This window comes from Podarcis cretensis (genome assembly GCF_951804945.1).
Source record: "Podarcis cretensis genome assembly, chromosome: 1".
NCBI lineage: Eukaryota > Metazoa > Chordata > Lepidosauria > Squamata > Lacertidae > Podarcis > Podarcis cretensis.
Window position 1 is genome coordinate 72,567,880 of NC_137170.1, and position 24,289 is coordinate 72,592,168.

The 24,289-nt window shown below is 39.5% G+C and overlaps 2 protein-coding genes across 2 annotated transcripts in view; one reads left to right on the plus strand and one right to left on the minus strand.

Moving 5' to 3' along the window:
* Positions 1-24,289, minus strand: part of PSMA1 (proteasome 20S subunit alpha 1) — a 395,447-nt gene that overhangs the window by 43,744 nt on the left and 327,414 nt on the right. The gene's annotated exons all lie outside the window — the stretch shown is intronic.
* PDE3B (phosphodiesterase 3B) overlaps positions 1-24,289 on the plus strand; it is a 54,601-nt gene that overhangs the window by 23,555 nt on the left and 6,757 nt on the right. Inside the window, exons 2-10 of the mRNA XM_079965972.1 lie at positions 6,857-6,907; positions 11,119-11,367; positions 11,872-12,011; positions 14,264-14,370; positions 15,857-16,061; positions 16,633-16,709; positions 18,637-18,737; positions 20,785-20,922; positions 22,420-22,531. Of these exons, the coding sequence (XP_079822098.1) occupies positions 6,857-6,907; positions 11,119-11,367; positions 11,872-12,011; positions 14,264-14,370; positions 15,857-16,061; positions 16,633-16,709; positions 18,637-18,737; positions 20,785-20,922; positions 22,420-22,531 (1,180 nt within the window). The remainder of the gene's footprint in view (positions 1-6,856; positions 6,908-11,118; positions 11,368-11,871; positions 12,012-14,263; positions 14,371-15,856; positions 16,062-16,632; positions 16,710-18,636; positions 18,738-20,784; positions 20,923-22,419; positions 22,532-24,289) is intronic.

The window sequence follows — 24,289 nt, forward strand, 5'->3', positions numbered from 1 at the left end:
GGCTATTTTATAAATCCATCTTTTGAAATTATTAAACATTGTCAAATCCAGGGCATTTTTTCTGGTAGACCTCTCCCAAATGCAGTACCGGCATCTCTGCCAAGCCACCTCTTCTTCCTTATTCTGAGGCTTACTTTTAAAAAAAGTGGGGGAAGGAAGGAACAGCATCCTGTACACTCAGGATACTATTGTTAACCAGCAAGGTGGACCTTGTGGTGGGTACCCCAGTGAGGAGCTTTTCTAAATTGGGGGTGAAGTTCCTAAAGTAGTGTGTGCGATTGATTGATTGATTGATTGATTGATTGAGAGAGGTATGCATGTGTGATTTGTGTAAGAGAAGGAGAGGTGTATTTGTGGTATGTGTGTAATGGAGGGAGGGTGATATCTATATGTTGTGTCTGTGAATGTTAGAGAAAAGGAAGTATGTATGCTTTCTAAGTTTCTAATTTTATTTAATTATTTAATCAATTTTCTTGAGACTCCCCTTCAGCTGTTATTTTTATAAGTGTTATTTCTAGAAGAACCGTCTTGTCATAATATCTAGATCCTGTCTGGAGCTCCAGACCTAAAATGTTTGCGTAATTTGGGTATTGTTGGGTAATTTATTAATGCTTTTTTTGGATATACCGTTGTATATGAGCCAGACTGGCTTCTTTCCCAGGCTGCACCATTGGCATCTCTTTTGCTTAGATGACCTGCTTCTGTTAAAAATTTAAAAAATCTGTAAACATAAACATTGCTACTGTTTCTTTTTTTTAAAAAAAAAGTTGAATCTGCATTTCATTAATGGTAGTGACAGAATCACTTAACATACACTTAGTTACATTTAGAATCCTTTCAGGAGCTATAATCAGTCTGTATGCTTTCCTGCTTCTGAGCACTAGGAGGCAGCCGTTTCTGTTAGAAATTCCAAAATCCTTACTGAAGCAATATCTTCTTTATTAGGCCAACCAAAATGTTACAAAATGGAATGTAAGCTTTTGAGTTCCCAGAACTCTTTATCAAGCTAGACGGTAAAATGTGCACAGGGAAGGAAGCCATCCATCGTTGCCTACGACTGGTAGATGGAATGTGGGAGGAGTTAGCAGATGTTCAAGTGACCCTCTTTCACCTGTTTAGCAAGTTTCTGATTGCAAACAAGCCACTAGAGAAGGAGAAAAACACAAAGGCTGATCCTTCGTTTCTGCAAATATAAAGGTTTTCCTTACAGTCCCCCCCCCAAATTTCCCTGTCTACACAATGCATGAAAGTATTACCGTTTCTAAAATCCATCATAGACACATTTGAGCTTATTTCCTCTATCTCAGGGTAACTTTATCTGAAAACAATCCTACTTCTTTGCTATTGATTCCCAGCCTTTTGTTTCTAGAATAAATGGAAGCAGTGTTCCAGTTCATAAAATACCAGTTCACTAGCCAGTCTTACTTACTTACAATAGGTCAGACAATTAAAATAATTTTAGCCAGTTTCTGGAATTGCCCAATTGGCTTTGCAGAAATGGCAGCACAACTGTCAGACCCAACACTCTGCCTTTTTCCTTTGCAACTGTGCATGTTATAAAAGCTAGAGAAGGAAATATTTCATAGTAGCTTAAAAGCTTTGTGTCCTTAAAAGGTAGAAAGTCTTCATAAAATTATGGGTAACAATACAACAATCTTCTTGTTGCCTCTCTTCTTCTCAAAAGTATGTTGAAAAAGATTTCTGATTTCAAGTTGCTATGGTGTTAGTATCTTTGTTTAGTTAATTTTGTGCTAAGTTGCTATGGAAATATTTATTTACTGAGTTAGTGCCTAACCAGTGTCAAACAGATGCTGCTAGCAAGTACAAATCATGTTTTAATCAATAAAATACCCAAACTATTCCTAGTCTTGAAGATGGAAAAAATAATGTAGCAAAATACTTTTATTTGTGTTTTTCATAGCCCATACTTTTTACATTAAAATGCTAGCTTATTTGATCTGCTAATAACAATCAGGTTATTATTAGGGTTCCACATTGTTAATGTTACAAACTTATGCTTATCTTGCAAGTGTTGCCTTATTTGTGAAAAAATGTATATGATCCATCTGTTATTTTACTAATACATTCACCATAACTGCATGTCTCTGGTTTTAGTACCTATTTTCAAACATACTTAAGTCAGCTATACCATATTTTAGATGACATTTTTACTCTAATTTAGAATGTGATTTATCTCAGTGGAGCAAATGCTGATCAAATCTCCAGTTGAGTATTTCAGTTGAGTAACCATGATGATCCAGTAGTGATGTATGGAAGTGAGAGCTGGACCATAAAGAAGGTTGATCGCCGAAGAATTGATGCTTTTGAATTATGGTGCTGGAGGAGACTCTTGAGAGTCCTATGGACTGCAAGAAGATCAAACGCATCCATTCTTAAGGAAATTAGCCCTGAGTGCTCACTGGAAGGACAGATTGTGAAGCTGAGGCTCCAATACTTTGGCCACCTCATGAGAAGAGAAGACTCCCTGGAAAAGACCCTGATGTTGGGAAAGATTGAGGGCACAAGGAGAAGGGGATGACAGAGGACAAGATGGTTGGACAGTGTTCTCGAAGCTACAAACATGAGTCTGACCAAACTGCGGGAGGCAGTGAAAGACAGCAGTGCCTGGTGTGCTCTGGTCCATTGGGTCACGAAGAGTCGGACACAACGAAATGACTAAACAACAACAACAAACCATGATGATTCCATTCATGGGAGATCCGAACCATTTCCAAATATTTAGTTGTATGTAGACAGCAGCCTTGAGAAATTATAGTTATTGGGTAACACACCTAAACTACATGTCACCTTTGAGTAGGGATGAACTGAGCAGCCTAATTCTGTCACACTTCATTCTTGTAAATACTCAAGGGTTCCTTAATTGTATTGTATGCATTTTGATTGTACTGTTAACATAAAATATGCTTTCAGTGCATTAATAAAAAAATAGGCATTTTATGCGTATATTTTATGTAAAATAAAAATTTATGTGTGCACCAAAACTGTGTTAAAATCTAGAAAAGTGTTTCATCCAACTAGGAGTTGCATTCTAATCTTCAAGGAATCTTGGGAGCATCTGATTAGGTTGTACTGTTGTGAAAAGTGGAAAAAGCAAATTCTTCCCCCATCCTTCATTTTGAGTAACTATACATAAAAAGTAAAGAGACCCCTGACCATTAGGTCCAGTCGTGACTGAGTCTGGGGTTGCGGCGCTCATCTCGCTTTATTGGCCGAGGGAGCCGGCATACAGCTTCCGGGTCATGTGGCCAGCATGACTAAGCCGCTTCTGGCGAACCAGAGCAGCGCACGGAAATGCCGTTTACCTTCCCGCCGGAGCGGTACCTATTTATCTACTTGCACTTTTGATGTGCTTTCAAACTGCTAGGTTGGCAGGAGCAGGAACCGAGCAACGGGAGCTCACCCTATCACGGGGATTCAAACCGCCAACCTCCTGATCAGCAAGCCCTAATGTTTTTGCCTCTCTTCCCTGTCACAAGTCTCCTCGTACATAACTACTCGTATATACTATATCTTTTTTTAAAAGACCCTCTGTAACATTGAGAATACATATCCTACACCAGTGAAATTCAGAAGAGAATACAAATTAAATTAGGAACAAATGATTACTAATTGGTGTGCTAAGAGATCAGGGAGAACAAAATAGGGAAATAGTTGGTGGTACACGTGTGGCGCTGTGGTCTAAACAACCGAGCCCTGGAGTTGCCGATCAAAAGGTTGGCAGTTCGAATCCCCACGACTGGGTGAGCTCCCGTTGCTCAGTTCCAGCTCCTGCCAACCTAGCAGTTCGAAAGCATGCCAAAAAGTGCAAGTAGATTAATAGGTACCGCTTCAGCGGGAAGGTAAACAGCGTTTTCGTGCACTGCTCTGGTGTTGGTGTTCTGTTGCGCCAGAAGTGGCTTAGCCCTGCTGGCCACATCACCCAGAAAAACTGTCTGCGGAGCAGACAAACTCTGGCTCCCTTGGCCTGTAAAGCAAGATGAGTGCTGCAACCCCAGAGTCGTTCATGACTGGACTTAACCGTCAGGGGTCCCTTTACCTTTACCTTGACTGCTTGAGAGAGGCATTCCAGGACCTAAGAGTGAGAAATCCATCTACCTCTTGGGTAGAGCTCCAGAGATACCACCACACCTGGGACAGAGCTCTGCTCTCTGCCCAGCTCAGCCTCCTTTGTGTAGCACGTAAGAAGTAGGCATTTAGGCTTATTTTTTTAGTTTAAAGAAGTTTATAATATAATTGTTATCATCCCTTTTATCTCCCAGACCATTTTATTGTCTTAAATTGTCCTGTTGAGGAAAGAGGGCAGGATTCAACTAACAAGTTCTGTCAGTGCATGCCTTGTGCAAGTGTTTGCATTTGTGCAAACAGGGTGTGCCTCCCAGTGTCCCCTCCCCCAAAAAAATTGTCTGTGGGAGAGTCCCCATTATTTGTGGTTGCTGCTAGCCTTCCCCTTTCCCCAAGTAATCTAGCACACATGGAAGACCTTACAGAGAGCTGAGGTCTCATCTCTGACATTTCACTGATCTAGAGTGCTACAACTTCACACTTGTACCAAGTGCCTTTGATAATGAAGTTCACTGATGTCAGAGAGATGTCCTCAAATGGGTTGTAGCATCCTCCAGCAATGGAAGGCAAAATCACTGGTCAACGTTAAGTTAAACTGGCTCTCCATAACACACTTTCTTTCCACCCTTTCTCCTTAGGGAAAAAGGTTCCAAAGTCAGCTTGATGGCTTAAAGCCTGTATTTCATTAATCTATGCATGTTTGCATTTTACTCCGCCTGTTAGTATTTCAGTTCACTCAGGTCAGCAGCAGCCTCAGCATCTTTTCTTTAAACGTTCTTCTGCAAGACTTTTGCAGGGCTGCCACATGAAGTGGATTGGATCTTAATGCCTCTGGTGTGGATTCCAACAAACAATAATGGTGACAAGGGATCTTGCTTTTATTCATTTATTTTATTTATTAGAATTATATACCACCCTTCATCAAAATATCTCAGGGCTTTGTTCCCATGTAATCTTCATTGGCATGGAGTCCATATTATTAGTTTGTATGAAGGAGGTAGAAGGAGCAAAAATTTTGCTGAATGGCATGCAACATTGCTGGACCTATTTGTATCTTGCTCAGTATCTATAACCTAAAAAAATAAAATGCTTTCCATACAGTCAAAGGCAGACTCTTGGACTTGCCGATCAGAAGGTCGGTGGTTCGAATCAGCACAATGGGGTGAGCTCCTGTTGCTCTGTCCCAGCTCCTGCCTACCTAGCAGTTCAAAAGCACACCAGTGCAAGTAAATGAATAGGTACCACTGTGGCGGGAAGGTAAACAGTGTTTCCATGCGCTCTGGTTTCCGTCACGGTGTTCCATTGCGCTAGAAGTGGTTTAGTCATGCTGGCCACATGACCTGGAAAGCTGTCTGTGGACAAACGATGGGTCTCTTGGCCTGAAAGCGAGATGAGCACTGCAACCCCATAGTCGCCTTTGACTGGACTTAACCGTCTAGGGGGGTCCTTTACTAATGTTACAATAGTGAATGATACTCAGTACTGTGCATTGAATCTGCAATTTGCCTCTGCTGCTCTGCATTAAAAAATGCTTCTCTTAAGATTTTAGATTTGAGTGCCACCTTGTGGAATGTTGTAAAATGTTAAAAGAATATTTCTGAACACATCCTTGAGCCTTACTAATTGAAACTCATCCAACATAACAGGACTAGACAGTGCTCTGGGCACCTCTCAAGATTCATCTGCTGTAACAGTGGAGTCAGGGTCCCAGTGGATGCAAGCAATTTGATCCTCAAAAAGCTTTGCAAACAACTCACAGGGAGCTACCATCTGTTCTGTCATCTCCTTCAGGCCAGACTATAAAAGGTTCCACAATACCTGGAAAGGCTCTGTTGGACAACTCAAATGAGAATGCATTGGAGGCAGCAAAGTATGCCTTATTTGCTGCCTTCACTGCCACTAGGTAGGCATGATGATGAGCCCTCACCAGTGTTCAGTTACATTCAACTAGAGTTTTCCTTCATTTGATTTTGAGTCGTATCTTAACTTGTCTAAGCTAAATCATAGTGGAATGACTTGTATTTTAAAGTGAGATATATTCTCTTCACCTGACTAGTGATTATTAGCACTAAATGTTTTTTTAAAATCCAAGTGCACTAATGTTGACATTTTTGTCAACAATTTATACTGTAATTTTTAATATAGTTTGGAATTTTAAGTAATTAAGTATTACCGGTATATGAAATCAAATAATCCATGCAGCAGAAGTTTGAAAGGAGCTGTGTACGTCGATTTAGGTAGTTTTCCTTTATCCAGTTTGAGGAAGACATTCTGGACTGTTTCCTTCAGTATGGGCAAATAGATGAGGGAACTTTATGAGCACAGTGCTTGGATTCTCTTCCCAGGGCTGCAGGATGCAGGGGATTTCCCCCCTCATGCAGCAGCTTCTTGGAAGTGTCCTAAGGTGATTGCCTCTTGCTAAATTGAGGCCTGTATCTTTTGATGGGTTAGAAGTATCTTAATTATAGCTACAATTTGTATTCTGATACTTGAAAGCTTGGTTTGGCACATTAAATAGGGAAACTCACAAGAAGAGGAATAATAATACTGCTACTAGTACATAATTAAGTTTCAATAACTGCTAAGCAGATTTAAGTGCATTACGTACAGTTCCTTTTTCACTTGGTATGCTTATTGGAATGTAACTACAGCAACTGAATGCTATACTGTTAATCTAGTCATTTTGAAATAAATAATAGATAGATAGTAACAAGTGTTCTATTTGCAAAATATTTATTGTTTGTTTATAACTTCCTGTTTTGTTGTCTTACAGATGATCCTTTGGGACTGGGACTTAAAGCAGTGGTATAAACCTCATTATCAGGTCAGTATATCTAAATATAACCAGTATATGATATTGCACAATCAAGTCTTTGGGTAGCATACCTCTCCCCTCCCCTCTCTCCCCCCTCATGTGTTCCAATTAATTAATAACTTCCTGGATTGAGCAAGCCATAATTTACTGCTCCATCCAAACCAAGAAACTGGTGTGGTGATTCTCTAAACAGTGATTTTACACTGACTTTCAAAAGTTTCACATTGGTTATTAGGTGTAGCTGGAGCCTCTAAACTGAACTGCTATAGTTCCTGCACTTCCTCTGGCAAGGCTGCTTGAACTGCATCTCTGAATTTGCTCTGCATTCTCATTTTATCTGTTCTCACCTCTGCTATTTCATGTAGAAGCATTTTTGTGATTTATTTATGTCAACTCTTCCAGGCACTCATCATAAAACTCTCTTATCTCTTTCTTCTGTTATTATTCTTCTAAGTACATTGACCGTTACAGTCTCTCTCTCTTCCAGAATGTGCAGACATTTCTGACAATCCAGAAAATGTGTTGGTCCTTCCCTTTTTCACCTAGGCCTAGCATCCAGCCTCAAGTTATAATCTCCCCTAGGATTACCAAATGCAAAAGAGAACAGGGTTCCTACATCTCTAATTGCTGAGCAGGATTTCAGCAGGTGCAGCTTTTCTTGAAAGCAGCATAGGTTTGCATTCAAATAAAAAGAGCAGGAGAGTTCTTTTGTCATATACTTGCCCAAGCAATAAGCAGGTAAGCTATATTTTAAGGAGGTGCATAAGATCCATGCCAAAGAAACCAGGAGTTTTGACTCAGAAATCAAAGTCTCTCTTCTAACTTGGCAGTAGAGTAGAGCTTCTGCAAATTGTACTAAAGGCCCCTGACACAGGACTTGGCTGTATGTTGTAGGAAACTTGGCTATGAAATAGATGTGATGGCATAAACTGATTTAGAAATGGTTATTCGTATATGATATATAGCCAGATAAGTCTGGGCTTCCCAGGGCAGGTCTGGGTTTGTCCTAGCCTATTTACATTCAGTGTCTGGTGTGAGATGGTAATGCTCTCTTGCCTCTCACAACATTTGACGCAGGTGGGCTTTGCATTTGTCCAATAGAGATATTACATTTAACTCACAAGGAATTAATGTACTAGGAATAAAATATGTTATGTTATAGAAGTTATTACACTCCTCTCACCCAGGACCACATCTCTGATCCAATAAATTGTCTCCAACCCCATGTGTGTGTGTGTTGAGAGATCCATGCACATATCTGGTGTGTCGTTTTACTTTTCCCCCGCTTCGAACACAAAGATGGGAGTGAATATTTATAGACTATAGGCCCAGAATAAGGTAAACTCACTTGTTAATTAGTCCCTAATTCCAGGGTTTGGCTGCAACCTTTGATCCTGATCAGAGACCTGAAGAACAGTTGAATTAAGAACTGTCATCCCACACTCATAAGGCAGGGCATTAAGGTGATGTACGTAGGCCAGCTGTTTCACCATAATAATTATGTAATGTTTAAAATGTTTAAAGAGGCAGAACTAGTACTGTACTAAGATTTAAAAGAAAAATCAGTCTGTATCTTTAGTTTTCCCCAGAAGCAAACGTCAAGGCAATCATTAGTTTGTAGTTTCAGGATCATGTAGGGATGCACATAGGCAGGCCTACAATGGGCATAATCGTACATTAGAAAAAGGGAATATTGAGTCCTATCTGCATCTTCTCCATCCAGGAGAACATAATGAACAACAAAAGGAATATAGAGAGTTGGAGAGCCTTAGACCAGGCTAGCAAATAACCATTCATCTGGGAGCCTGGGGTGAATGAAAATTCCCTCTGGGCAACCAGCCAGACAACTCATTTTTGTGAACACTCGCCTTCTTAGAAGGGAGAGAGAGGATCCCAATATACATCCTTCAGAGTAGAACTTTACTTAAAATAATTTCACCCCCCCCCCAGATTAGAGCATGGGGCTGATTCTTCCTCCCTCCCTGGAATAGGAGGAAGGACAACCCAGAACAAATGTTGAAATTCCCTCTTCGTGCTCTTCTTGCAACCATCTGTCTCAAGAAACAGTGGAGTGCGCCTCTGGGGGTGAAGTAAAACCTCTGAGTTAGCAGCACCAAAGTGACCTCCCTTGGGCACAAGCCTGGGCAGTGTGTATGGAGGTCCTGGGCTGCTCAGACGGAAAGGCCTTGTTGATGTGGTCCAAAGGAAAGGAAAGCAAGACATTTAGAAATAGAAGGTACAAAGTTTATTGAAGAATGGAGTAAATTTGTGACATATATTGAAAGTAATTGTAGAAATTTAAAAACTACAGTAGGCTTAACATAAATCTTGTGACGTGTACATAATTGGAACAGAAATTGTAAGAGTAGAAGTATACCAAGAAAACCGCAACGGGATAGGAAGGAAGTCAAGGCGTGATCCAACACAATGTAAATAAGATGATGGTACCAAAGAATGATTGTTAAGAGTGTTTGTTTTAGTTTTTGACTGTTTGTTTTGGTTTGTTTTCTGTTTAACTGAAAATCTCAAAAAAGAAAAAAGAAAAAAAGAAATAGTTTGGCTGCAGGAATTGCTGGAATGGGGTGTACAATGTGCCACCCAACCGTCTTAGGGATTCTGAATTTGGACAGGGTTTACTCCTTAGCCATTTCTTCCAAAGGTGTCCCCCAAGGCAGCAGAGGTTTAGGATCAAAGTTTTCCTGTTCCTAAATGGGTTTTCTTCCCAGGTTGCCGGGTCTCATCTGCCCCTCTCTTCCTCTACAGCACATGCAGAAACTGCCTTTTTGACCATTGGACCCACTATTGGTCTTGTCCACTCAATCTGCTGGAGCCTGTCTTTGCATGTAGGGGAAGCCCCTATCTCACCGATGGTTTGAGAACCATAATCTCCTCTCACCTGGTTTAGCTGCCATTCAAAGCCATTTCCCAGGGTGTGGCTACTTTTGCATTCTGGCAGGTTTTAGGAGCCACAGGTGAGAGCTGAGTGCAGAGTAGGGACCAAAGGTGGACAAACTATCCCAGAAGGAATAATGTGTCCCCCACCAGAGGTACTACCTCTCCCCTAACACCTGATGCACCCCAATTCCCTCTTTTACACAAAAGAGGAGCCCTACCTCTTTTGGCTACCATAGTTATTTGTGGCTTTCCTCTCTTTATTCTGGAAAGGAGATGATCTCTGCTCTGCTGTCTTGAAGGCTGGCTGGATTTGAGTGTGTTTTTCTGACTTTATTCTAGCCACCTGTGGTGTGGATTAGATTGAAGAAGAGATGAGAAAGAATGCAAATCAAGCTAGCCACTCTGTGTTTGCTATACTAGCTGTTTCCTTCCTGTATTCTGTCCCTCTAACCAACTCAGTCATAGCATTTAGAGAGGTTGAGCCTTCCCCTCCAGAAAGTGAAACCGCTATGTACTCTGCCTTCTGCATAGAGCCCGGCTTTAAAATGGCTCTTTTTGAAAGGCTACGTGGTGGGGCTGCCTCTCTTCTACCCCTTTCTTTTTCAGAAATAGGAAGGAAACACTTCTGTATTCTGCACTTCTGAAAGCTGTACTCTAGGCTTGATGGACTTTGTAGAGGCAGTTGTGCTTGGCTTGCCTGCTCCTGTTCTTTCTCTTTCACTCTCCCTCTGTAATGCAGTTCTGCAATTTTGCACCAGAGAGACACTATGGAAGCATCAGGCTTGGGCTCTTTTTTTCCTCCTAGACATAAAGACTCAGTTTGAAAAGGCGAAAGAGAGACTCCAAGTAGAACTGCACAGACAGTTCAGTGCTAGAGGTAGTACCCCCTTGTCACAAACTGGTTGGACTCAGAGGAATGTTGGGAAGAACCAGCTGGGGAGCCCCCAAGGAAAGAAGGCTCAGAGTCTGGTATTATTTCAACAAAGAACAGCAGGAGATTTGTTAACTCTTTTAAGTAATAAGCCTGCATGTATTGCATGGAAACTGCAGGTTATTCACCCTTTCTTCAATCTGTGTGGAGAAAGGAATAAATGGTACAATTTGAAATTATTTTTCTGCTAAATTGTAAATAAATGACCTTACATCAAAGGGTCTGTATTAATTAATTTAATATTACTGAATACCTAGATGAGCATTATTATTCAGTTTAATGTGCATCTTACTGAAATTCACATCTCAATTTCTTTTAATATTTTGATAAATTGACCTTACAATAACAAAAGCCTTTTGTTGTTGATAGCTAACAGCATGATTCTCTGTTCTAGAATGCTTGCAGTGGAACCGGAGTTGATTTTTCTGTACTAAATGAGACTCGCAACATGATGACTGACCTTCTGAATGATCCAGTCCTTCCTCCACATGTGATTTCTTCCCTCCGAAACATCAATAGCTTGATAAGCGCTTTTGCAGGCTCATGCAGGCCAAAGGCTAACATGTTTACCCCCTTTCCGGGCTTTTATCCCTGTCCAGAAATGGAAGACTCATCTGAAAGAGGGGACCGTAAACTGCATAAGGTCAATATATATATATCAGAATACCTCTAAGTGCAATTTCCCCCATATGGTAATTTTCCTATTCTTCTAGTGTGAATTATAGTTAATTCTATCCAACCTGACAAATTTCTATTCTTTTTAGATGCTAGGTTACAAAAAAATTAATTTATTGAGACACTGAACAATATTATGTATTCTTCCAGCTCAGCCAAGCAGTGTCAGAGGCTACACTACCAAAAGTTCATTATACTATAGAATTATTATTATTATTGCGAACCGTTCCTTCAGGAAACATAGGTAGCAATACAAATGGTACAAAAGAGCTAGACACTTATCAAGGATTCAGCTGTTATTTTTCTATATAGCTGTTTAAAGTTAAATCAGTTCAGCCGGTTATAATATAGCTTAATACACTTAATTTAAACTGAGCAATACTTATATTTAGTAAAAGTGTATATTACCACAGAAGTATGGAAGAGAGCTATTTTATCAGAAAAATGTAAACTTTATCAACTTGTTCAACAGGGGCTAAATAGCCGAAATAGCTTACCAACACCACAGTTAAGGCGGAGTTCAGGAACTTTGGTCTCACTGCCCATGGAACCATCTTCTAGGTGGGAACGCAATAATGGCAAAAGATTGCATCATGAGTATAATTCTTCAAGGTAAATATTTTATCACTATAGAATTCACAGTATTATGAGGTATTTTTTAAGTGCTGAAATTAAAAGTTGAGTTGGGATCGGAAGAAGGACAGACAAGATGTTTTTCAGATAAAATATTTTGAATTGAATTAATCTTCCGTAAGTGCTGCAATCAAATGTTTAAAACTAATAAAGTATGCTTGTATAGCTTTGTTCATCCAGGATATTTGAAGTATGGCACTTGGATATGCAGTTAATATTTGATGACAACCTCTAATTCTGAACTTAAGATTCTAAAGGAAATTACGATGAAAGATAAATTGTAACATTCTGTATAATCACCATTTATGAGATAGTGAAAGAAGATCCACCCATCCATCTCTCTCTTGGGCTGAAACATAGGAAAGTAATATAACAGAAGTGGCTGACAATAACACACTGCTCTATGTTTATTAATCATCACAGATTTATTGGTTTTCTGCTTGTTTGGTATTGTAGTTAGTAACTAGATCAGTTTTTACACTTTTTTCAAATATTACAGCAGATAATAATTTGTTCCTAACCTTGAGAACCAAATATACTGTATAGGAGAAGTTCTTTTCTTCATTGATCATTCTGTATTATTTTTATGGTTTTTTGTTTTGTTTTGTTTTTTGCACTTACAAATTTTGTTCTACACCACCCTGGTATTTTATATGAGGGATGGTCTATAAATATTTTTATAAATAAAAAAAATAAGGGAAGGAAATTGCTGTTTGAGGTTTATGCAAAATGTATTTAAAAATTGCTTTCTCCACCTAGAAAATAAAATAGCAGGCTCTAAATGCTTCCGGGATTAGACATCATGGATATTAAATATTGTGCTGTGTATGTATCTTCAAGCTTTCAAACAGCAGGTGGCATGCTTTAGCAACATAAGTGTCAGTTTATAGTCAGTTATCAAAGGTGAAAAGTACTGAGCATAGAAATTAAAAGTATATTTCCTTAATGCTATGTAGCATTACATTTGAATAAAGCACCAATAGCATTGATCAAGATCTTGCTAAATATGCAGTGGAATGACCTATTCACAAGATTTTTCAACTGAAAGAACAATTTAGACTGTAGTTCTAAACCCTGGTTGGCACTGGAGGGGCTTGATGGAGTGCCACATCCACAGCAGCACTGCTAGCATTGACCAGGGAGGAAGGTGCAGGGTTGAAATGGGAGGGGGGAAATAGCCATTTACTGGATTAGGCCTGTTGCCATCATGTAGGTAGCAGGGCTGACTCAGGGTCCAGTAGATGCTGTGCCAGCCCTTTCCCCAAAGTGTTCCATCTTGGGGTTTCCACTGAGTACTCTCAATGACATTTCTGCTCCATCTAAACTCCTTCCAAAACAGTAGATCAGGTGTTTGGACTGTTCTGCCCATTTCTTTTCTGAAAGAGTGCTACTGCAGATTAAAATAATCTTCTTTAGCAGGAGGAAGCTGATGCAAATATGTTAATGTCATACAGTGGTGCCCCGCAAGACGAATGCCTCGCAAAACGAAAAACTCGCTAGACGAAAGAGTTTTCCCTTTTTTTGAGTCGTTCCGCAAGACGAATTTCCCTATGGGCTTGCTTCGCAAGACGAAACGTCTTGCAAGTTCTTGCAAGTTTGTTTCCTTTTTCTTAAAGCCGCTAAGCCGTTAATAGCCACTAAGCTGCTAAGCCGTTAATAGCCGCTAAGCCGCTAATAGCTGTGCTTCGCAATACGAAAAAACCGCAAGTCGAAGAGACTCGCGGAACGGATTAATTTCGTCTTGCGAGGCACCACTGTATTTCACATTTTTCTGGGATGACCTGCTAAAAGTGGCATTAAGTTCTGGTGTTGCTCATGTTAAATCCTTTAGATAAAGGATAATAAAACTTTATTCTAGTTGGAGCATTCTTTTACCAGAGTATCACTCCTGGTAACTCTGGAGAGCTGGATGACAATGTTTTCAATGTATCTGACATTTCAGGTTTATGTGATTGCCATCTTAGATACTTGGCAATCTTTCTGTTCAAAATTTTAAGTATGTTTTTAAAGAAGACTTATGCAGGTTAAGATCACTAATTTTTTGAAGGCTTCCTAATTTTAAGTGCTCTTTATTATAGCTGTTGATTATGTACTTGCACCTAGAGATTCTTGTTCACAGGGTGCATTTAACTCTAATTTTGCTTTGATTGTTTACATTTTAATTAGAAGATTAAAATATGTGTACCTACCTTTTATTGAGTATAATAATACTTTCTTCTGTTTTGAATTAGCCAAGGATCTTATCCAAATGGGCCTTTCAACATGAACCTGTTGACAATACCAAAACAAAGATCATCTTCAGTGACCCTGACTCATAATACAGGCTCCAGACGAGCTGGTAGGATGAAAGCATATTACTACTTTAGAATTATTTATATTTTGTGACAGATAATTTGTGAAAGTGTATCTGGAGCAATTTGATTTTTTAAAAATAACAGCACTATATATCTCACATAAGATTATTTCATTTTGTTAAGATTTTCATAAGCATGCTATCATTAAGCATCTACCTAGTTGCTTGTTCATATATGATATTACATGTTTTACAAATGACTTGGAGACACTGGATATCATCATCTAAACTAATAGCAAACTCATAATATTATAAACCGCCTTGTGATCCTCAGATGAAGAGTGGTATAGAAATTTAATAAATAAATATCAATAGATAAAATTATTCAAGTGCCCATTCTTGTGTAGCCAAATGTCACTGCTCATGAACAAGAGGGAGGTATCCGCATGTTTGGTAAAACCCCAAGGTTTGCAGAAGTATGCAAAATACCGTGAATGGGAAAACAGCCCCTCCAACAACAAAGTTAGGAATTAGCAGTCAACATGGAATGCTGATTGTGTTGGGAAGGTGAGAGGGCAAAACATTGGATGAGAGTGGGGAGAGGAATGTAGTACTAGAGAAAAGGGCATGGCCGATTGGCTGGAACTCTGAACAAGAAGACTTCACACTGCAACATTTTGTTGAAGGTCTCACTTGTATAATATCTGTCCTGCATATTACAAATGACAGTTATCCAGAAACCTATGTTACCAATTGCATACCAGGCCCACGTTGTGTAGCAAGCAACTACAAATCAATAGAGCAGCCAAAGTTGAAATTCTGCTTACCGTTCTGGTTACCACTCCTCAAAAATTATATTGTAGAGCTGGAAAAGGTGCAGAAAACTGCAATCAAAATTATCAAGGAACTGGAGTAATCCATCTAAGAAAGAAGGTTGCAGTGTTTGTGCTTTTTTAGTTTAGCAAGAAGGGCTAGTAAGAGAAGACATGATAGAGGTGTATAAATTATGCCTGGTGTAAGTTTTCTCTCTTACTGTACTAGAACCAGGGGTTATTGAATGAATGTCAGAAGATGCAGTGCAGACTAAATACATGCTATTTTACACAGTGCACAATTCAGCTACAAACTTTTTTACCGCAAGATGTGATGGCCACCAGCTTGAGCAGCTTTAAAGGTGAATTACGGTAGTCTGATTCATGGAGGATAAGGCTTTGAATACCAGTTGCTGGTGATTAGAAGCAGGAAACGTGTCCTGCATTTGGGCTTCTCATAGACATCTGCTTCACCCATATAAGAAGAGAATCTAAGTTTTTTTGTTAAGCAATAGCCAACGGAGAGATTTTGCAGCATATTACTTCCAGTGTATGTGTGATTCTGTTATTTGCAAGAGCTATGAGATAAGATACATTTTCATTTTTGTCTGTCATCTTTTATTTTCTGGAAAATTTAAGGCACTGTTCTTAAATATGCACAAGCTGCACTTTAAGATATATTTATGACTTCCAACATTTTATGCCTCTGTTTCCTTTAGGAACTTCTCCAAATCTAAGTCCTGTGGCCTCATCAAGTAATGGATTTCTGTCAAGTGTGTACCACCGGTCACCTGTAGAATTTCCTGATACTGCTGATTTCCTTACTAAGTCAACCGTTAATATGCATAAATCTGTGGGATACACAGTTAGTCCTTCAGATTATCAGCAACAACTTAGAACATCTTCACATTATACATGTAGTAGGTAATGCTCTCTTTTTATTTAATCAGTGATTCATGTGTGTGAATACCAACATCAGAATAAAATTTCTTATCATATTCTGTCTTGGATATTTCTTTGGTAGAAGACTGAGAGGGGCCATTATTTCCTAATTGCTTCTTAAGTACTCTTTTATCTGAATACTTGAGTTGTGCTCTCCCCGCTCTCAATATTTTGCATTTTGGGGCTGTTTTTCCTCCTGCTTAAATAATCTTTCCATCATGATGATCCTATATATTAGCAGCTAGCTGTAAGAGAAAAGATTGCATGACTGCTCTTTATGAAACTTCCTGTTTTGTAGACATTTGTACCTATATACTATCTGTGAATCTGTGTGGGGCGCTGACACTTGGAAAAAAAATAGTAGTAAAGAGTCTTGGACCTCGAAGCCTTCTTCTTGGATACAGCTAAAATTGCATGATTGTGAACACTGTATACAAGCTGCTTCAGTGATATTCTATCAGTGGTTTAATGGATGTTTGTGTACACAAGACTTAAGAAAAGTATTCAGAAATAGTTAATAGAAATTAGAAATAACTGCTTTATTTTTCTTAAGTTGCGGACGACAGATATTCAAGTCTGTTGCAGCCTCATTATCTGAATCTGCTACAGAACATCAGAGTCAAAAATCAGGTGGGATTATAAATTACACCTATAATTTATATTTGTTTCATTCCCCCCCCCAAAAAATGGACTTGCAATGAGAGTAAATATTCCAGATGTGTTGAAATAGTGAACTTGACTTCAAACAGATATGAAAATTGTGTGCAAATATTCTTATCTAGTTTGCCACAACTTTAGCCATACTTACCGTATTTTTCGCCCCATAGGACGCACCGGTCCATAGTATGCACCTAGTTTTTTGGGGGGGAAATAAAGGGGAAAAAATTATTTCCCCCCCCAGGTGCTCTGCGCTAATCCTGAAGCTTGGGGCGTGTGGAGCTCAGCGCGCCCCAAGCTTCTGGGTGCCGGCAAGGTCTCCGCTAGCCTTGGGAAAACCGCACAACTTCGCGTGGCTCTCCCAAGGCTAGCGGAGCACTGCGCTAATCCCGAAGCTTGGGGCGTGCGGAGCTCAGCGCGCCCCAAGCTTCTGGCTGCCAGCAAGGTCTCCATTAGCTGTGGGAGAGCCGCGCGGCTTTCCCACGGCTAGCGGAGCGCTGCGCTAATCCCGAAGCTTGGGGCGTGCGGAGCTCAGCGCGCCCCAAGCTTCTGGGTGCAGGCAAGCTCTCCGCTAGCCCTGGGAGAGCTGGGTCTCCCACGGCTAGCTGATAGCTTCCTGAAGCCTGGAGAGCGAGAGTGGTCGGTGCGCAACCCCCCTCGCTCGCCAGGCTTCAGCGAAAGCCTGCATTCGCCCCATAGGACGCACACACATTTCCCCTTCATTTTTGGAGGGGAAAAAGTGCGTCCTATAGGGCCAAAAATACGGTAAATAAGTACAGCTACACATGTCTGAAGTAAGAAAACCATTTTATGTAGTTCTTCAAAGCATTTTTATCTTGCTCTTTAGTCAAAAGAAGTTCCCAGAGCAACTTACAAATGTCATTATTTCCATATTTCTAGAATGACAAAGTAAATGATTATATTTTTCCTTTTTATTTATTCATGGTATTACGGAGTTTTTGTTATGTTGTCCCTCTCCCATTTTCATATGTCATATCCTTTTTTTCTTTTTTCTTTCACTTGTTTTCTTGTATCAGAAGCAAGGATGTTTGACATGTAATGGTGTTTGCTATATATTGTTATGATATAATTAATAATTTTTTTAAAAAAATGGCAAGCCAAGTGCTTGTAGCATGCTTACAATCTAAAAGCATGAAACTAAAGGGAGTGGCATTGGGAAGGATGAAGAGAAAAGCAAACTTAGCTATAGAATATTTGTAATGAAAAGCTGGAATGGAAGTATTCCAAGGAGTAAAGGTAAAGGTACCCCTGCCCGTACGGGCCAGTCTTGACAGACTCTGGGGTTGTGCGCCCATCTCACTTAAGAGGCCAGGGGCCAGCGCTGTCCGGAGACACTTCCGGGTCACGTGGCCAGCGTGACATCGCTGCTCTGGCCAGAGCCAGAGCCGCACACGGAAACGCCGTTTACCTTCCCGCTGGTAAGCGGTCCCTATTTATCTACTTGCACCCGGAGGTGCTTTCGAACTGCTAGGTTGGCAGGCGCTGGGACCGAGCAGCGGGAGCGCACCCCGCCACAGGGATTCGAACCGCCGACCTTTCGATCGGCAAGCCCTAGGCGCTGAGGCTTTAACCCACAGCGCCACCTGCAGGAGCCTAAAGTTGCCAGTCTTTCAGCAGAGCACATAGAGTGGATCTCTCACTCTCTCCTATAGGCTAATGGAATAGCTCCTATAGCTGGGAGTTCAGGGAGGAACTGATGAAGCTGGTCTTTAAACTGTGGTTGAGACTTAATAAGAACAATTTTTAAAATTCATTTGATCGCATCTATGAGCTGCTTCCCATAAAAAAATCAAATAAAGCATTATGAAATTTTTGTTTCATACTTACATTAAACTCACTGTATTGTTTACATTTCACTGTATTGTTTACATTTCTTAAGGTGAAGATGCAAATAATTATATTTCAAAAGACTCTGTTCACCTTATAGAGAAAAAGCAGGATGATACAGAAAATCATAGTCATCAAATGGATCAAACTAATGTAAGCATATCATTGCAGTAATACCGTAGTGATGTTTTTAATAGAGATGTACTATTTTATTGCAACGTGCTATATTTAATTTGTTTTATAACATCAATGCTTCACATACAATTTTCTGAACAGGTCTAGAATTAACTTTCAAAATGTGAAAACTTCATAAAAACATGGGTTAAGTGCATGATAAATATAGGATTCAGAACATAAAGTAGCTTTTTATTTTCTACATTCCAATACCCAACAGGTGGAGATATGACTTCTCCAAGTGATCACCAGGCACAACCAAAATCATGGTTGAGACCTGCTGTTTTTATTATAATACTTGGTTTGTTTTAAACATATTTTATGCAGCAATAAAACTGCTAACCAGGGTCCAGTATGGTTTCACATTGGATGGGGGACTGTGTGTTGAGATTCCTGCACTGCAACGGGTTGGAGTAGATTACCCGTGCAGTCCCTTTCAACTCTACAATTCTTTGATTCTGTATAGTGTTAATTCTGCCAGTGTTTAACTGTAATTTAATGGTTGGTTTTTCTATGTTTTAAGTGATTCTTGTTTTCATATGTAAGCTGACTTGAGTCCCGTTAGGGGGATAGGTGGGGTATAAAATCTTCTTCTTCTTCTTCTTCTTCTTCTTCTTCTTCTTCTTCTTCTTCTTCTTCTTCTTCCTGCTTCTGCTTCTTCTTCTTCTCCTCCTCCTCCTCCTCCTCCTGATTTTATCAACAATTATTGTTAGATCTCTGAGCTCTTCCAAACTCTACACATATTATATCACTGATGCCCCGTATAGGCACTTTTCTACAGCAATAGTATATTATCTGCTTATGTTTTGTTGATGGAGCAAATACTTTTTTTTTGGCCATTCTCCACAGTTCTGCTCCAGCAGAAACCCAGGATGGTGACAGGAAGACAGCTGTGTTCATGAGGTTCCTATAGGGCCTGCTGTGGTACAGTCCCCCCCTTTCTAACCTGTGCCCATTAGGGAGGATTGTATGTAGCAAGGGAAAAGGGAAGACTTAGCTCCACATCCATCTCACCTTCCAGTTTAAGCTGAGGCGAGTGGAAATAGAGATACACTCATACCAGAAGTCAACATGATCAAGAAGTACAATTTCCTTTTAAGTATATGATAGTTATCTTCCCATAAAATCATTAATGATGTTGTTTTACACAAATATCAGTATCTGAAAGAAGTACTAGTTCTTGTAACATATTAGTCTTTGCCCTAGCATTGCTAACATAGGCAAAGATCACTGCTGGACAGTTAGTCCTCATTTGGCAGTGGTGTCTGAATCATGGATATGAGCATGAGGGTATAGAAAACGAAACAAGAGAGAAGCCAAATAAAAATATAAAGTACTATGTCCACAGGTTCTTGAACAGCCAAGAGTAGATGTTAGCTGCCAAATAGTGCTCAAGAGTTACTACAGTTTTGTGTTGTGCTAAAGTCTCCTCTAAGCCCAATTTGGCAGTCAGAATAGCTGCTTGAATGAATGGGGCAGACTAGCGAATATTTTAGGGATTCTGCTGGGAAAGTAAGGCTAACAGAGTTTTATGGATTATGATAATAGAGCAATTCCTGAAATTATTTTAGATACCACAGATTTGGCTCATGTTCATTATTCTGATGTGACGTTAAATGTTTTTTTGAGCCAGAGATCTTGGGCAGTTGCTCCTGCACAGCAAGTAATCATTCTGTGGTTGTTAAAAACCCAGTGCTTCAGATTACATAAATTTGTCCCAGAGTATCAGGAGGCAACCACCTTGCTGAATCTAGGCCGGTCTGGATTTGGTCAGTGCCTGCATGGTTGTTCATATGGGCACCACATGTATTCTCCCTTGGATGATGGAAGATAGGTGGGATATACAAGTTGCTAAATAAATCCTATTTTGTATACACTATCTTACCTAGTCTGATCAAGTTTAGCAATGTCCAATCATATGCAAAGTGATTACATTAACTAGCCTCAGAAGATTGTGGACTTATAATATAAAACTAAATGCATATAATAAATTAGTATTTTTATATGTTATACTTTTCTTATACAGATGGACACAGCTCCTTCATTAGAACTGATTCTAACAGAAGACCATGATTCATTAATGGAGAAGATAAACAATTGGAATTTCCAAATATTTGATCTTGTTGAAAAAATGGGAGACAAATCTGGAAGAATCCTTAGTCAGGTTGGTTGTTCCTAGATATATGTCATATGTTACACACGAACACCTTCTAGGCTTTGTAATAGAATTATGCTATTTTTCTAAGCTTACATGTTCAATGTAGGAAATGTTGTTTTGCAGTTAGAGAACTTTGGAATACCCCAAAGCGGGGAGGGACAAACCTGTCCCGTAGCAACCCTACTTTTAAGCCTTGATTAAAAAAGAAAGTAGAGAGCCCTCTTCATGCATTCTGGAACTGTGTATAGTAAACATTCAGCTTCCTATACTTGTGAAGACGAGATTTATTTATTTGTTTGTTTGGCACTGTTTTCAAAAAATTACATCAAAGCAACATACAAGAAGAAAGAACATACAAGGAAGAAATCACATGTGGAGGAATCTAAAGGTTACCAGAGCATAGTTAACAGAAGTTAGGCTAGCCTGTCCAGATAGGGCAGGCATGTCCAAAGTCCGTTTCGGGGGCCTAATCTGGCCTGCCGATCGGTTTAATCCGGCCCCTGTGGCAGTTTGTTTTCTGGGGTAAAATCCTAAAAAAAGCTCAATAACTTCATTCCTAACAAAAGTCAACAACTTCAGTTGGCCCTTTGGTCGGCCCCCACAGCCCTTCACTTCATCGAATCTTTGAAAAAAGTTTGGACACCACTGAGATAGGGGCATAGCTAGGCCCCCAGCCCAAGCTGATCGAAAGCACTCTGCATCACTGAAACTTTTACCAACGATGTAGTGGATGCAGAATGAAACAAAGGGATGGCAGAGCAAACAGATTCATCTCTGCTTTTCTCCCATCACCATATACTTCCTAGTCACAGCTCCAGATTGCCTTAAGAGAGCTCTGGTCAGCAGTGAACTTTATTAATGTTCATGTAGATGTTGTGCCATACTGTAGTCAGGAGCTTAGAAAATGGAGTGGGAGCTGCCAAAGGAGATTCAACGCAATGTTTAAAATATAAATAGTTGCATGTAAGCCTAATAAATATCACACATTCTTGTGAATTATACACAGAATTCTTTTAGAGAGCAGGAATTAGATGGTTTTTACTAATTAATAACTAAACCTCTTTGGTTAGGAAACCTCAATAATTGGTTAGTAAACTGCATTAGGTTTTAACTTAAGATATCCATAGCTTGATCTGCTTGCATAAGGAGAACCACTGATCCTTTCCCTATACCACACCCCATATTCTAAAGAGGCTCTTCACCCTCAGGAGCAGCTTTTGAGGAAGAGGGGTTTGCTATGTTGAGGAGTGAATGAGAAAACCTGCTCTGCTAGTGCTTATACTTTTTGGGATGCAGACCTAACAGCTTTATCCACTTCATTGTTTATTTATATTATACATCCTAACGTTCTTAGTATTCAATATATTTGAGCCTCATATTTAATTATTAATTTAAAAAATCTAGTTTTCTTTTAAAAGACAAAATGTAAAACCTAAAAAATGAAGTATAAATAACTGTACATTAACTTTCCTTACAATGAAAATAATTATATTCTGCATTCAGGTTGCATTCACATTGTTTCAAGACACTGGTTTATTCGAAATTTTCAAAATTCCAACTCGGCAATTCATGAACTACTTTCAGGCACTAGAAAATGGTTATCGAGACATTCCCTGTAAGTAATACCTTACAACATTAGGATTATTATTTTTTTCCTTTAAGCCACACTGTGTAGTTTATCATGTTAATCCTATTTTCAAATATCTAATGCTGCGATGTAATACTATGATAATGAAGGCTGGGTTTCTTTTATTAATGTTTTTAATACGTTATGGAATAATAACAATAAATAGATTTAAATTGCTAATACTGTGATAACAAAAATGGATAAAATGAACTGTATGCGTGTAAATCATTTGCTAGCTTCGCAAATACAAGGAGATATTAATCAGTCTTGTACAAAGTTTAATGCTGAAACTTTTAAATAACTTGGACTATCTTTTAATTTTTATTCTTTATTCTTTCTCACATGCACCATCAGTATTCAAACCCATCTAAATAAACTCCCCCCTCCCACAGTGTTAGAAACCAAGATATGACAGCTAGAAGCTAAATGGCACCTTATGGGTGCAACAATAGAATGTCTAGGCGCGCTATTTTATAATATGAATACAAATCTGAAAATGAATGAACTGCAGCTAAAATATTATGTACATTTTTCACATGGTCTAGACTTTCCCTTGCCCACCCGCTTAATATTCTTAAGAGGGTCTCTTCTTCAGTCTTCAGAGAGTAGCTGGAAGTGGGGAGGCAGAAAAAGGTCCTCCTTTTCTTCCACTCTGCAGTTTTAATCTGAAATCTTAGGCACAGTACTGTGCCCAGAGCTCAAAAACTGCTCACCCTAATGAAATTCCCTGCCGCAAATGTGCCTAGAACAATGGGAGTTTCAAACACTGTCCTCCCATTCAAGGAATTTTAGGAATTTTAGTTTTCTTGGTGGTAGAATGCTGGGGGATTTCTGACAGAATTATCAACAGCCACCTTAAGCATTCACATATCTATTTCTCTTATTGCAGACAAACTTTAATTTTGAAACAACTCTTACCTTCTTCTTTAACCCTTCCTTTACTCTACCATGCCATTATGCTTGTCTGCAACATTGTTGAAATATTATTGAAAAACTTGTGTGGAAGATACTTTGAGAAATAGCTCAAATAGCTGTTTTGTAGCAGCTAATACACTCCATGCTGAGCTTTTTTTGGTACTTAATTGTGGGGTTTGAGTACCTTTATAATGTTGACACATTTGTCACTCCCCCCCCCCCCCCGTACTGTCATTAGAGGGTGGGGGACCTTTCTGGCCTGTAGGCCAGATCCTTATCTCCCCTGGGGGAGGGTGCATGGGGCCATTAATCTGTCAATCATCTGTCCCAGTTGCCTCAAATGGGGCAGAGGGTGGGGAGGATGTCTGAAAGCCCCATATAAAAGGAAGAAGTCCTGTGTGCAGGCAATGCTGTCAAAGGGCCAGATTTTTTAACCCACCAGTAAGGAAGTGTATGAACTGGCTGTTAATTACAAGAAAACTAAAGTCATAGTGTTTTCAAGAAACTATAGGGTCCATAGATGCTATATGGATAATCAAGTTGATCTAACAAGTTAAAAGTCTTTAAATACCTTGGCCTTACTTTTCAGTCAACAGGGTCATGGGGAGCACATCAGAAATATGCAAAGGAAAAAGCATCTCAGAGTGCCAAGATTCTGACACGCTTTTCCATACGAAAGGAAAATACCATCAGCACTTAAAATGTTTAAATCTAAACCCCTAGCACAGTTATTATATGGGGCTCAGATTTGCACCTTTGATCTACAGAAGCTGTCAGTCTAAATTCCTAAGTCATTTTCCCCCTCTTCCATCCTGTGTTCCAAGTGCTTCA